Source organism: Phyllostomus hastatus, unplaced genomic scaffold, assembly GCF_019186645.2.
Source record: "Phyllostomus hastatus isolate PE091 unplaced genomic scaffold, TTU_PhHast_1.1 phas_scaffold_39, whole genome shotgun sequence".
NCBI lineage: Eukaryota > Metazoa > Chordata > Mammalia > Chiroptera > Phyllostomidae > Phyllostomus > Phyllostomus hastatus.
In genome coordinates, this window is record NW_025334028.1 from 23242474 (window position 1) to 23256623 (window position 14150).

At 38.4% G+C, this 14150-nt stretch overlaps 1 protein-coding gene across 1 annotated transcript in view; it reads right to left on the bottom strand.

Annotated features, from left to right (window-relative positions):
• Window positions 1–711: 711 nt before the first annotated feature.
• The window catches only part of EMCN (endomucin), a 91879-nt gene continuing 78440 nt past the window's right edge, over window positions 712–14150 (bottom strand). Inside the window, exons 9-12 of the mRNA XM_045820195.1 lie at window positions 11930–11954; window positions 10699–10760; window positions 5336–5409; window positions 712–1639 (exon numbers count right to left, since the gene is read on the bottom strand). Of these exons, the coding sequence (XP_045676151.1) occupies window positions 5375–5409; window positions 10699–10760; window positions 11930–11954 (122 nt within the window). The 3' untranslated portion in view covers window positions 712–1639; window positions 5336–5374. The remainder of the gene's footprint in view (window positions 1640–5335; window positions 5410–10698; window positions 10761–11929; window positions 11955–14150) is intronic.

Consider the following 14150-nt stretch of genomic DNA (forward strand, 5'->3'; position numbering starts at 1 on the left):
TAACAATGCTTCTGCTGAGAAGCTCAGCAGAGCATTCCAGGGGTACCTGGAACATTTTCCTTCTGGAGACAAATGCCGCATGGATGGCATACTCTGGCCACTATCACACCGGTTTAAAATCTTGCGGGTTAGAGTAAAGCAGGGACAAAGCATCTCTCATGGGAGAATGTATGTATTGAAGGTCCTTGATCTTATCTCTACCCTCTTACTTTCTTTTTCCCCTCCAGTTTCCCATCTTTCTTTCCAAAGAAGCAGGAAGGGACACCAGTCAGAAATAGAAATATGCTTGCTTGGTGTCTTGATGTCCAGACATCAGGAAGCTAAAAGTAGGATGATTATTTGTATAATCCCTAAAGCTGAACATTTTCAGATACACTGCAATAAAAGAAATTTAAAGGGCAGTTTTATATACAGCATTCTGTCTCTACTATACTGCCCTCATATCACTAAGATGATTTAGCATCGAAATCAGTTTAGTTCATCATAAAAGTTAAAGAGCTGCTGCTGGCAGCTTACTAGTTTCCAAACTTTCCACAGAACTTCAGCCAACATGACATTTTGATTGTATGTGTCCAAGAAGTGGTCAAGGTTGATCTGTCAGCTTTCCACAGAGGAACGTGCTCCTGATGGAGTGGCAACTATAATTGTGTGTGTGTGTGCATGTGTGTGTTTTAGGAAAGGGATACACTGAAAAATAATATCACAATTATGTATTTATAAGGTGTTCATTTCTACAAACTGGAAATTTAACAATAATTGCTAGAACAAATTATTACATTTCTAAAAGAAATAAAAAATGCACATATAGTATTAACCAAAAAGATTAAGAAAAACTTTCAATCCTGTTCATCTTCTTAATTAATGCAGTACAGAGAATCATAAATGCCCTATATCCTTGTTACACAGCATGAATTACAAATAGACCAAAGAAATGGTATGACTTACTTCTAACGGGGTCTGATATGTGAATCCTTTGTCCCTTTCTCAATTATTACAGATGCCTTTCATTATAGAGTTCTCATAATTCATCCAACATAGTCATAATTATGGAAGACAATACCATTGCCATTTTCACAGTTGCATTATGATTTTTAGTGTATTGAATAGAGTAATTATTTATTACAAGTAACACATGAAAATACAAATAAAATACCTTTATGTACAAGGTGGCACGTCATGATTTCTATCTAATATTTAATAATACACTTGCAAATTTCCCTGCATTAACATGGTGGAAAACAATAAATACAAATATTAGGTAATAGAAGAATACTAAGAAAATAGAAAAGTCCCTATGGATAAAAACTGTCAGCTCTGGAAACTTTAAACTCAAGGAAAGGTCCTAACATTGTGGAGCCCTCATGCCTGGGCTCCCAGGTTAACTGCTCACAAACACCTTTCCTAAAATTTGTTCTTCTGAGAATGTTCTTATAAAATGTACAAATGTGACTTTTCCTGTTTCGAAGGACAGGGGATATCCAGGATTTTTTTTATTCTATCAGATTATTGTATGTCATCTTGGTGTCACTTGGTTGGGACAGATGATTGGTATAGATTGGTGAGCCGGATCGAAGTCAGGATAAATTCCACAGGGCGTTCTCTCTGTCTATTCCTGGAGCACAGAAGCTGAAGATTAAGCCTGTAGGGGAAAAACAGTTTATATTTCAAGGAAGTGAGGAAGTGGAGATGTTGGAGATGATGGGGCAGAACAGCTGATTTTTTTCCACCTAATGGAGTCCCTTGAATCTCTCACAAGCACTTCAAACACAACACACCTGAAAGGGAAACCACTATACTGCCTCCCAGACCCGTCCCCTCTCACTCCACGATTCCCGTCTGCGCCCTTACCTCCATGAGTCATCCAGACACTCATGCCAGAAGTGTGGACATTGTCTGTAGTACTAATTTTCCTCATTTCCCACTGCCCACATTCAGTTAGTCACCACCTCTGGAGACTTTTATTTGCTAGACATTTCTCTATTCTGTTCTCTCTCTTCATCTCCATCCCCATTGTCTCTGCAGACATGGAAAAGCCCTTGTTTCTTTCCTAGAGAATGTTGTACTAGTCTTCTGACTTCTTTGCTTATAGTCTCACTCCCTTTGAATTACTCTTCCAAAGTAAACATTTGCTATGTGTCTCAAGCACAAATCTCATCATATTTCTATTCTGATTAAAATTCTTAACTACTCTATCCACAGTGGAATACAATTCAAGGTCTGTTGCTTGGGATGACCATTTAATTAAGAAATTTATTGACAAAATCCATTTTTCTCTTAATAAGTCAGGAAAAGAATGAACAGAAAACTCTACTTCTCTTTCACAGGAGAGCCAGGACTTTGGTTGACCACATTTTTTCAAGCAGGACAGAAACAGCTTTCTCTATTTGTCCAAAGAGAAGCAGGAGATAGCGGCTTCTGTGCCTCAGCTGGGAAAGGGGTAGTGGCCTGACCGAGCTGAGGTTAGATGTTTTCTGCTGCTATGGCAGTGCTGGAGGTTTGCTGGAGTCTGGGAGGAGGATGGTAGGGTGGGCGTGTGGGTTGTCAGTGGTGCTGGGGTGGCAACCTGCACCCTACTCTTTCATGGCGTGGTTGGCAGAGGCAGGGTCTTTGGTAGGGATGGTTGCACTGTGGCCTTGCATAGGGAAAAGCTGGCCACTGGCAGCCATGGCTTGGGGGACAGTTTGAAGGGCAGAGAGTGACCATAGGCTCTCTGTCAAGACTTTGCGGGAAGAACTGTAGAAGAGAGTATTTCTGATGTTCTACCAGACCATCTGCCACTGACAGAGGGTCCAGGACACACCCGAGCATGGTGTGGCTCTAGAAGGAGCACAATGATTATAAGGATGACTGCAGAACACACCCTCCCTCTCTAATTTTGGACTCATTTCCTGGGTGAGCTTTATATCCAAAGTTGGAGGATCTCCCAAAATGAGTAAGTGAATTATTGATGGCATTAATGAAGGAGGAAAGAATCTGATTTTATTCTGCTTAGAAGAAGAAGGTATTTTACTAACATCCTGTGAAGACTTTATAGTTTACTGTGGTAAATGGAACTTCGTATGAGCTTCTGGTCCCTTTTCTGCTCCAGCCTACTTTTCCCAGCCCTCTGGAATTGAACTCTATCCTGTAGGTGAGTGCTTCCTAAGCATTCTACAGTGAAGAACCTGGAACCATGTGCCATGTGATTTTTTTTTTTAAATTTCTAATCAGCTGCCAAGTGATTTTTAAAAAAATACAATAACATGAATGGAATGTTGCAGCAATATCAGATTGCTCTAACAATTTTTTATTTTTTTAATTTTTAAAAATATTTTTTTTATTTATTTTTAGACAGAGGGGAGGGGAGAAAGAGAGGAAGAGAAACATCAATGTGTGGTTGCCTCTCACATGCCTGCTACTGGGGACCAGGCCCAAAACCCAGGTATGTGCCCTGATTGGGAATCGAACCAGTGACCTTTCATTTCGTAGGCAGGTGCTCAATCCACTGAGGCACACCAGCTGGGTTTAACAATATTTTAAATATTTACACTCAGTTTCTGAGTGTAAATATGCACTCTACACTCTATGCACTCTACATATCTGTTGTTGGGTCAGCAACAGATATGTAGAGTGCAGCTCTAGGCTAGCCAATTATTTATGAATTATTTCATATATCATGCAGTTTTATAATTCTTTGCATTTGTACATATTGTTCTCCACCTCTAGAAAAACCTAGGCCACTTTTTTTTAATTATTCTGTAAGTCTCAGACCAAATACCATCTTCTCTAAAAAAATTGCCATTAAACTTCAAAGTGCCATGTCTATCTTTCCATACCACTATCTTATTTCCCATATTATATTAAAACAATATTCCTTATATTTATTTATCTCCACTTTTATGAGCTCCTTGAGGACATTAACCATGTCTTGTCCCTCTTTATACCTGGCTGAGTACTTGGCAAGGAGTAAGATCTCTGTCCCTTTTGGCTCAACTGAATCATGCTCCTCCATAGGTGAGTTTCCAAATGAAGTCAAGAGTTTGCAGCATAGATCAGCAAGGTAAACATCTGAATTTATGTGAGTAGGATAATGCTCATGATTAATATTGCATTGACCTTTTTTTTCAAAGATCTACCATGAATATAGGAACAAAGTGGAGTTTTTATCGGAGTGTCCATAATAGCATTTTATGAGGGGCTGGACAGGATACATAGATAGTGGACACAACAATATTCATCCCCCCAGACTCTACCCCAATGTCTGCCATTTTTGCCAGGCCAATTATAGGCATATGCGTATTTTTGTTTTTTTAAAAAATCTATGGTTTTCAGAGGGCCAATTCTTCTGCACATTCTAAAAAGCATCAAACACTAATTGTGTGGGCACTTAATGCTTCTTATGAAAGCTAAATTAATCAGAAAAAAAAATCTCCTTAACAACTCTAGGAAAGAAAAAGACAATCCCATGTTAAGCGTGGATGGTTCATTCTAGCAGGCCTCAAATCGGCCTGAGCTATTTTAGTGAACTAAGAAATATACCTACTTTGCATTGATTTCTGGTCAAAGCATGAAGCATGCAGAATAACAGTGTTGCTTGCAACCAGAGTTTTGAAAAATTTCAACTATTTATAGATTAACTTATTGTAATGAAATTGACCATCTTCTTGTGGTCTCAGTGAAACACCTGGAAGGCTCTGTCACTCATCTAGTTTCACAGCAAGAATTTTCCTTCAGGGCCAGCTGAGTATAAGAGAGCCCAGGTGAGACTGCATTTTGGACCATCTTCTGTGAGGTGTTCGGTTTCTGGACCCAGAGAAGAAGTACATCCTGGTACACCCCTACTGAGGAAGGACAGTCAGACCCCTCAGCTGGCCTCTCTGGATTTCATGGCCTGAGCCAGCCTTTGTCTGTGATGTACATCTCAACTTCAATGGAACTGTTGTTGCTTACCCTTTCCTGCAATAAACTACAATTTGCAGGCTTTGTCATTTGGAGTCCTGCAAGTCTTCAATAGCAATAGAATCCTGGCTAACCCCCACTGTCAGCGTGTGTATAGTGGCCCAGGTAAAAGGAAACTCCGGTTAGAAGGAAACATTGCCAACAGGCGGGAAGAGTGAATTGTGTCATTCCTGAGGTAGGCAGGGCAATGGGAAGAATTCTTTACAGCCCCCAGGCCATGTATTTCTCTGGCAAATCATTTCAGTGTTTGTTTTTAGACAAATAGACAATGATGGTTTCACTAACACAGATCATTAACTTTTCATCTTATAAAAGTCTTTAAAAATAATCTAAGCTGTAGCAGCCTAACAAAACAGATATTAATGAGTAACTCAGTGAATGAAATTGGGAAACTTACATATTTACTGCCCGAGTGTGGGGAGGATTCACCACGCTGTCAGTTCTTTGTTTTTCCTTGTGCGGAGTGCTCACCTAAAAACAGAGGATATGTTTTCATCTGTGAGCTGAGAGAGTGAATAAGGATGAAAATAAAGTTTCTTGGCTTGTTCTTTGTTTTTCAAGAAAAGTCTAATTTCCCTGCAAGAATGACATTAAAGCCACAATTTACCTCTTGGTAAGGTCTGGAAACTGTTCACAAAGATTTATGAGCTTTATTTGGCCATCCTCTCTTTTTACCCTAAAAGAGCAAGGCTAACTAACTCCCTGGGAGTGGGGAGGGGTGTGAGTGGGAGGTGATAACAAGAGAGGCACCCTAGGGGATGAGTTATTGATTTTTGGTTGTTCTATTAGCTGGCCCTGCCTAAGGAAAACTATGTCATATATTCAAAGTATCATTTTATCAAGAAGACATTCTAGGATCCTCTGTTTAACTCAGAGTTTTGTGAAAATGAATTTATAGGTCAACATGAACACTTTGGTGACATACAGGGGACATTACTCAAAATAAAGTGTTATTCCACTGCCCAGTATAAAGACAACTATTAACCTAGGAAGTTTAGAGACATGATTCCAGATTCATGGTCAATACATTTCACATAACCTGTGTCTCTCAGGTAGATTCAAGTTTCAACACCAGTCACACTATATAAAAACAACATGGATTAAAATCTCCAGCTTTGAGAATAAATGTCATCATTTTGCTCTAGGTTTTAGCTACCATATAGGGAATCTGTCTTTTGGGGATGTCGTTGATGTCACCTGTTACCTGCATGGTCATGGAGGCAATAAACAGTGCCAGAAACCTATGAGGGGAACAAACTGGGTTTGCTCTGGGAGCTTTCCTTGGGTCCCATGCTCTGAGAAACTCCAGACCCAGAGCAGTGGCCCTCATGGCCCCAAGGCCAGAGCAGCTCTTTGCCCACTGAAGGCACAGCCCCTCTTGGAAGCTGTGGATATGAAGTACAGGAATGACAAGTAAACAAAATAAACATGTATTGAACACCTACTGTCTTCTAGAAGTCATGTGAGACAAATTATACGCAAATTGTTACAATTCTTACTCTCTCCCTTCAAGGCCTCTCTGGGACTAAAGAATGTGAAAAAGATTCGACAGCAATCTGATTTCAATAACAATGAGAATAATGACATCAATGGTAAAAGCAAATGGAACACATGTACCTAGAAAAAACAAATGGAAGAAAATACTCCAGACATCAACAGTGAGTGTAACAAGGTTGTGTTTCTTGAAAATTTTAAATTTTTTTTCACTTTGTATTTTTCTATCCTCTACTATGTATAATGTGGTCAAATATTAAAATGGGAGTTGAAGCCATAAAGAGATATTCCAACATGGTAATGTATGTTGATTTGCCAGAGTAACAATAAGAGGAGAGAAAGCTCGTGTACAGCTGGGGGAGCTAAGGACGATTTAGTGAAAGTGCATGCAGAGTGAGACAAACACTGAAGGACTGAGAAGACAGAAGCTGAATCTATGTATGGCTTTACAGATCTAGTAATCTTTTTATTGATCTTTACACCTTTGCTTGTTTCTTATTGATGAACTTTTACATGTAAAAATAAATAAGCAAATACAAGTGTGCCTGCTAATAATACAATGGTAATGGGTAATTACCCTAATTTTAGGAGGGGAGGGGAGGGAGACCAAGACACCATCTCCTCTTTCAGAAGACCTTGAGTGCATCAGGGAAGACAGGGACAAGCAGGGAATGAATGGCATCTGGGGAGTATGCCCTGTTAAGTGGCTCCAAATGGAGCCAGGGGAGTCTGGTGCACCATGGCCAGCCTGGCAGACACACTGAAGTGTTTGAAGTTAATCTGAGCTAATAACACACTTATTAGAATTTTCTAAGCAGAGCAATATTCTAATGAATTCAGATCTGCCTTTTCTTCTTCCAAATGTTCCAAAATCAAGTAATGTTTTGAAACTAAATTCAGAGATGCTATGTTTTGTTTCTTCTGTGGAGTCATGTAGTCCTTAACTAATTTAAGCAGTTTTCTTCAAGATTCTCATCGCCTTTAATATTACAAATGAGATAAGGTGTTTTACCGTTCTCAGATATGATGTCAGTGGAAATCGCATTTAGCATGCATCGTCTCACGGGCATATCCTGCAGTCTGGCATAGCATGTTGAACTTGGCCTGATTTCTTACTGAAGCTGTGTGGTATCTCATGTTTGGTGTTCATTTTTTTCTAAAAGCATGTTCTTGTTATAGTAGGCTTTCTCTTTTACTTAAAAAAAAAACCTCCTCATTTAAGTGATCAAATTTTGAACACATATGGGCTAATATTTTCCACGGAAGATCCCTGCCAGAGAAAGAACACACTTAAAAGGAGCAGGGGTTTGGAAAGATGAACACTGCAGCTGATCTGAGGAGGCTTGAAGGCAAGGAACTGTCTTATCAGCAATAACCGTGGTGCACGGAGGCTTCTAGAAAACCAGACAATTTAGCACCCACTGACATTTCCTTTGAAGGTAGGTGGCTGCAGGGCTGTTTCCTTGGAAACACAATTTCCTGACCTCTAAAATGACACAATTTATTTTCAGATATAAGACTAGAGTTTATAAATTGAAACACTGACCAATCCAGTGAACTATTATGGTCACAGAAGCTCAAGTTCCATTTTGTTACCACTTAGGCACATTAGTGCCCACTGTGTTTCTTAGAAGAACATCACATAAAATGTATCACTTATCAATTCTGAGTGATGGGTAGTCAGGTATTTGTTCTATCAAATTATTTTTAAAATATCTAAAAAAAGTCTACACAAGAGTTAGGGGAAAATTGGGCTAAATCTGTGAACTTAGATCAAACCTAATCATTTCAGATTTTATTTTAGTTATATTTTAGGAAAGATGTCACTATTGGGCAAAAGACATTAAGTAAAGATAATTATAACATAAATTCTGTTGAGTGTAGTGAACATTAGTTTATAGAAAGCATGTTTGAATAAGTTTGAAAGGCAGTGGAAAGGGACTTGTGAGTGTTTCAGGGACCAGATTTCGATAAAACTGGTAGCACAAAGAGCATTTGGAGACCATTATGTTTTAGATGATTAACTCTAGCCTGTGGAAACCGACTCCAAATCACCAATTCAGTCTTGTCCTCTGACCGAACATTTTCCATGGTAATCAGCTGGGTTGACCATTAAGAGGTTATTTTATTAAATGAGGTGTGAGTTCTGAGTGGGGACTGGCAGAAACAGAAGTACCAGAGAACAGATCTCATTATTTCCATGATAAGTGGGCCTCCCTATGGAGAAAAGGGAGCTTGGAGAGCCAAGGGTCTTGACTGTCCTGCCACGGTCCGTTCCACTTATCGCTGCAGCTGCTCTACGAGAGGGAGGTACCAGCATGTGCAGCATTCTCCTTGGGCCTTAAAGAACAGTCAGATATTACATTTGTCATCAAGTAACAGAAGGTTCTTTAGAGATTTCTCCCCCAGAAGCCTCAATTCAGGTGTCAGTTGTCTTTTCCATGGCAGAAAAGGATGGTGCGGTAGGGGGTCCTGATCCCAGCCCCCTCTTCTCAAGGAGGGCCAGAGGCTCCTACACGGAGGCTTCATCCAAGTGCAGGTTAGCACACCGATCCCAGCCTGAGGAGCCCTGGGGCTGCAAAGTTAGGTTAAATTCCCACAGGAGTAAGGGAAAGTGCATGAAATTGTTGTGATGCCTGCATGCAAGTCATGGGCAGGTTCTGAGAACCCTTCTTGACAAGTGGGATAGTCATGCTCAGGATTCTGCTTGAACTTACTCAGGACTAATTCACATTTAGGCTGCTTTTCCCTGGCCTGGTAGAATAGGCCTGGCTACTCAGTGGCACCACGTGAATAGCCAGGGAAAACTTGTGAGTAGTTTCCAATGATCCTATGAATGATGTTTACTCCTCTGCCCATTCAGATAGTTACCTCTGAGAGAGCAGTGTAGGAATAAAGGAACTATGTACATTAAAGATTGGAAGGATACATGAATGAAGACAGTCTCTCTTAAGAGAGTGGCTCATGTGAAGGGTTTGGGCATGTCTGCGGGTTTTGGGTGCTCGCACTTTTCACATCTTCTGTTGTCTCCCTCTTCTTTTATTTTGACACTGTTACAGATATCCCCCATTTTCCTCCCCTTTGCACAGCTTGTAGTTTGTTCTAGTTAGAATTTCCTTACTGAAATTTAATGCAGCCTTTCATATCTTGCTCTTGAAGTGAGAAAATATAAATTTTTGTTTTACAAAAAAAATTTTGCTGCCGTGGCTGGTGTGGCTCAGTGGATTGAGTGCTGGCCTGAGAACCAAAGGGTCACTGGTTTGATTCCCAGTCAGCACACATGCCTGGGCTGTGGGCCAGGTCCCCAGTAGGGGGCGTGTGAAAGCAACCACACATTGATGATTCTCTCCCTCTCTTTCTCCCTTCCCCTCTCTCTATAAATAAAATCTTTAAAAAAATTTGCTACATATTTATAATGTCATTTGTCATTCTATAATTCACACTTTATATAACATTTATATTCTCAGACTATTTTGCATTGATAAAATTGGGAGAACTGAAATGTGTTAATGTAAGTTGGTATTTAAATTAGAGCCACATGAATTTTTTTGTAAAATTAATAATTACTTCTTATTTATCTGTTTTGTAATATTGATGTTTTAAATATGTGGTCTACTCAAAGCAAGAAAATAATCTGTGCTTTTTAATTTTAAAAGCTATATAATCTCACTTATTATTGCTGTTGATACAATATAACTCATAGAAATCATATCTATATTTTGAAAAAAAACCTTTACGTTTCAAATTAAGCAAAATTGAAACCTAAGAAAATGGAAAACGAAAAGCAAATTTTATCAACAGAAAACCATATTTTATCCTCATGGGGAATCTCAATTAAAATCATATGAAATTATACAAAACGTGATTTACATTTTAACTGACAAATCCTTGTTCCTGTGGACTACACACAGCCATTACCGAAAATGAAACAAAATAACGGTGATAATAAAAATCCTGTAGCACATGTAATGTTCTTTTTACCCCTACTAAGGAATGGAAAATCCCCCTAGTTATCACCCGTTCTTTAGAACACATCTACACATTATAAAAAGCAACCTCTAAAAACAAGATAATGCAGTAATTTTACCAAAAATTATATTTTGGGTGCTTATCTTTTCCTTATGGGAAAATTTGGTATTTAGTGGGAATTACTAATTGACTATTCTGAAAGAAGTTATACTTTTCAGTTATGTTTTAACACAAACAAAATCCAAGTTAGATTTTGAAATAAACATTTTTCATCTAATCAACAATTTGGGAGCTTACCAGACTCATGAGAAATTGTCTTAACGGTGAGAAGCTTCACACTTTCTTTATCAGACTGAGGTCTGTTTGGAACAGAAAACATTAAATTAGCGCCACAGTAATTAGCATCACGTGTCTGTGATAGAAAGTAAACACGATATACACAGAATGAAGAAGATACACAAGCGTACGTACTTTATGTGTTTCTATGGCAAAACCTGTGCTTCACATACAAATTCACATACTTTTATAGCATTTTCCACTTCTGAAATTAAGCCAATAAATTGCCATCACTCTGATACAGCAATGATCATCTGATAAATTGAACATCAAGATGGATCATGTGAAACACTTGTCACAAGATCTATATGGCACGTCTCCAGTCCTGAGTTAGGAAAGGGAAGATATAGAAATGCTTCTGAACGTTGAGGGCTACCACTGAGTTCTAGGGGTATCCCTTCTGATGTGGTCCTGGATTCTGCAGTGTAGGGTCTGAGCTATTTTAACTGAGTTCCCACCTATCCCCTCTCAGATTCTAAACAGTTTCAAACTGCTGCTCTTTTCCATGGACATCTCAAAAGCCTTTAGGCCTAATTAAGAAGGGTAGGTGATCTACAAATTTTACTTCAAAAGTTCATAGCCTGATAAGCATACAAAAAACACCTACATAAAGGCAGGGTACAAACTCAAGTCAACAAAGGAAACCACAGAAATGGTTTCTGACATTACAAACCACAGAATTGTTTTTTGACAGTTTGTCTCTTCGTAGCACCTTGGTTGCACCAGCTGGCTGGACTGGTAACAACTATTTCATTTGCTTTTAAAAAGTCAACTCAGAACACACTCTACCATCAATAAAGCCACTCAGAACTGTCTCAAGGGCAGCCATATTCTTCCCTAATTGTGAGAAATGCACTGAAAAATTCACTGCGAAAACTATTTTAAATTCTAGGTATGTTTTCTATGATATTTATCTTTGTAGTTATAGTCATTCCTCTGTGTTTACATTTTATTTTTTGATTTTCCATTTTAATGCTTTATTCAAGCTTAAGAACAATCCTCTTTTAGTTGTTGGAATTTCCCTGTTGAAAAGAGAGAGCTCTGACAAATAGTCAAACTCCATTTACAGTACTTTCTACACAAATTCTTTAAAAAAAAACCCAGAAAGTATAAGTAGAAGATCAATATTTTTCCTATGTAAATGATACTGTCAGAGCTTCTGGGAAAAAAAAAGTGATATAGCCTTACTTACTGGTCATTTCCATTGTCTGGTGTGCCTAAGGAGAGGAGAGAATTGTTACTAGAGTTGGAAAAAGCTTGGCTACAAAAAACAAAAACAAAAACAAACCTTAGACCATGCCATTTTCTATGCAGAAATATTTCTAAAGCCAATTTTTACTTTTTTAATTCTCTCCACTCCCTGCCTTATTGATCAGTTTCTCAGATAATTGTATGGTTACAACTCATTCCTCAGGAGTGTGGCTAATACCAGGCCAACCCCACTGAACTTAGTTCTGTGCTGATGTTCATCCTGCAGTTTCACATGGTGATGTTATCACACATTCCACAAACACCAGAAACTGTCTCTGTTTATTTCCATATCTCTGGAAAACATTCCCCTCAAAGTATTGAATTACCTTTTTATATCAGAGAATTGAATTTCTGATATTTCTTCATCCATTACTCTTTCTGGGGATACAAATCACTGTATTTGTGGTGAACTATGATGTCAATATTGCTTCTAACTGCATTTGAATCATACTAATTCAGTCTCTCAAAAGTGCCCTGCAAAATGTCACTGAGGCAAGTAAGGGCAACTAATCTTTTGTAGGCTTTGCCAGACTGCTCTGCGGGGTCTGGCAGAAACCAGCCTGGGCTTAGAGTGAGAACTAGGGAGATTCGTTCTGCACAAGAGCATGGCCCCCGGAAGCCATGGTGGTAAAACCTCGCATTAGCTGTGGGCTATTAGGTAAAATATACAATCACTTAAGGTCTCCTTTGTTTTGTCCCCAGTTTTGTTGTGGTTTTATTCCATTGCTCCTCAATTCCTCTCTCCTCTTTCCTTCTTTAATCCAGCTCTTGTCATTGGATACATAAAGCCCTTTAAATATAATTTGCCTGCCTTTGAGCATCATTATTTTATAAAGACCTTGGTTTCCCCTAATATTTTGGCTACTTCTACCTCACCTTGGCTAAGACATACCACCATGACCCTTAACCCCAGGATTTAGTTCATGTTACCATGTGCTCGCTCACCACTTAGATTGAACATGGTTTTTCCCACCATCAGTAGGGTTTTAGCAGCATTTTAAAATTCCTATTGTAAGTGCTCTATAGGATACCACCTGTGATGCTCATAACCCTGTTCCAACATGAGTTGGTATTTTTTGTATGCCTGTTTCAAGATTTTTTCCTTGGAACACTGTAATATAAGTTTATTACCAGATAGATGTGTACCAACAGACTCTATGCAGTTCTTACTTGGGCTAAAGCTCAGACTATAGTCAACATTATCCAGATAAGCTCAGTTTCATACTGAATCTGATTTATGTTGTCTTCCAGTGAGCAGAGTAGGTTTACTAATTTTCTGAACTTAACAGAGTCTCACCAACATACTGAAGAGTGGTTACTGTGGGTGTTTAATGGTGCTAATTTAATGATAACAATGCTATAAATTCTGTTTGGCAAACAAAGTTAATGATAACCAAATAGATTTGGCTAATTGTGCAATTGCCAAAATTGGTTATAAAGTATTGTATGTCTTTAGAATAACTCTCCATAGTGGTAGAAATTTTATTTTATTTTTCACAGTGGTAGGAATTTTATACATTTCTTCCTGAATGATTTGATTCATTCATAGAGTCCTGTTAAATAGCAAATGTCAACTTTTCAGATAACTTATTTGCAAATCTTCCTCTGCAAAGCAGTTTTCAATAAAGGGTATTTTTATAAATGGGTCTAGCACATTAAGTTTTTACTTCTCCTTTGCACTCCATAGACTTTAACTTGAATGGTTGATTTCCCATAAAAGATAATATTGGTGGTTTAGAAATTTAGAGAAATTAAATTGATTTATAAAAATGATACTTCCCCTCTGGAAACTCAGTAAGAAAACATATTTTAGACATTATTAAGAAGTTTATTCACTAACTCCCCAAGGGAGAGTCATTGATTTGTTTCCTTATTACTTTCCACTAAGGGCTAAAATGAACACTGCTGGTTTTTTCTTTCTTTCTCTTTGCTCATAACTTCCCGTACATTGTCATGCTCTTGTATGAAGCCAGCCGTGCAATGCATGGTGAAGGACTGGCCTCAGGACCAGCATTCATTAGCATCCTGGGGACACACTGTCCATGGGGTAAACAAAGAATAATATAGCTTATATATCTTATAAAAATGGATTTTTACTTTTTAATAGTATTAGAGACTTAGGTAGAGTTCTGTTAGTGAAATATTTAGAATCAAAGTGAGGA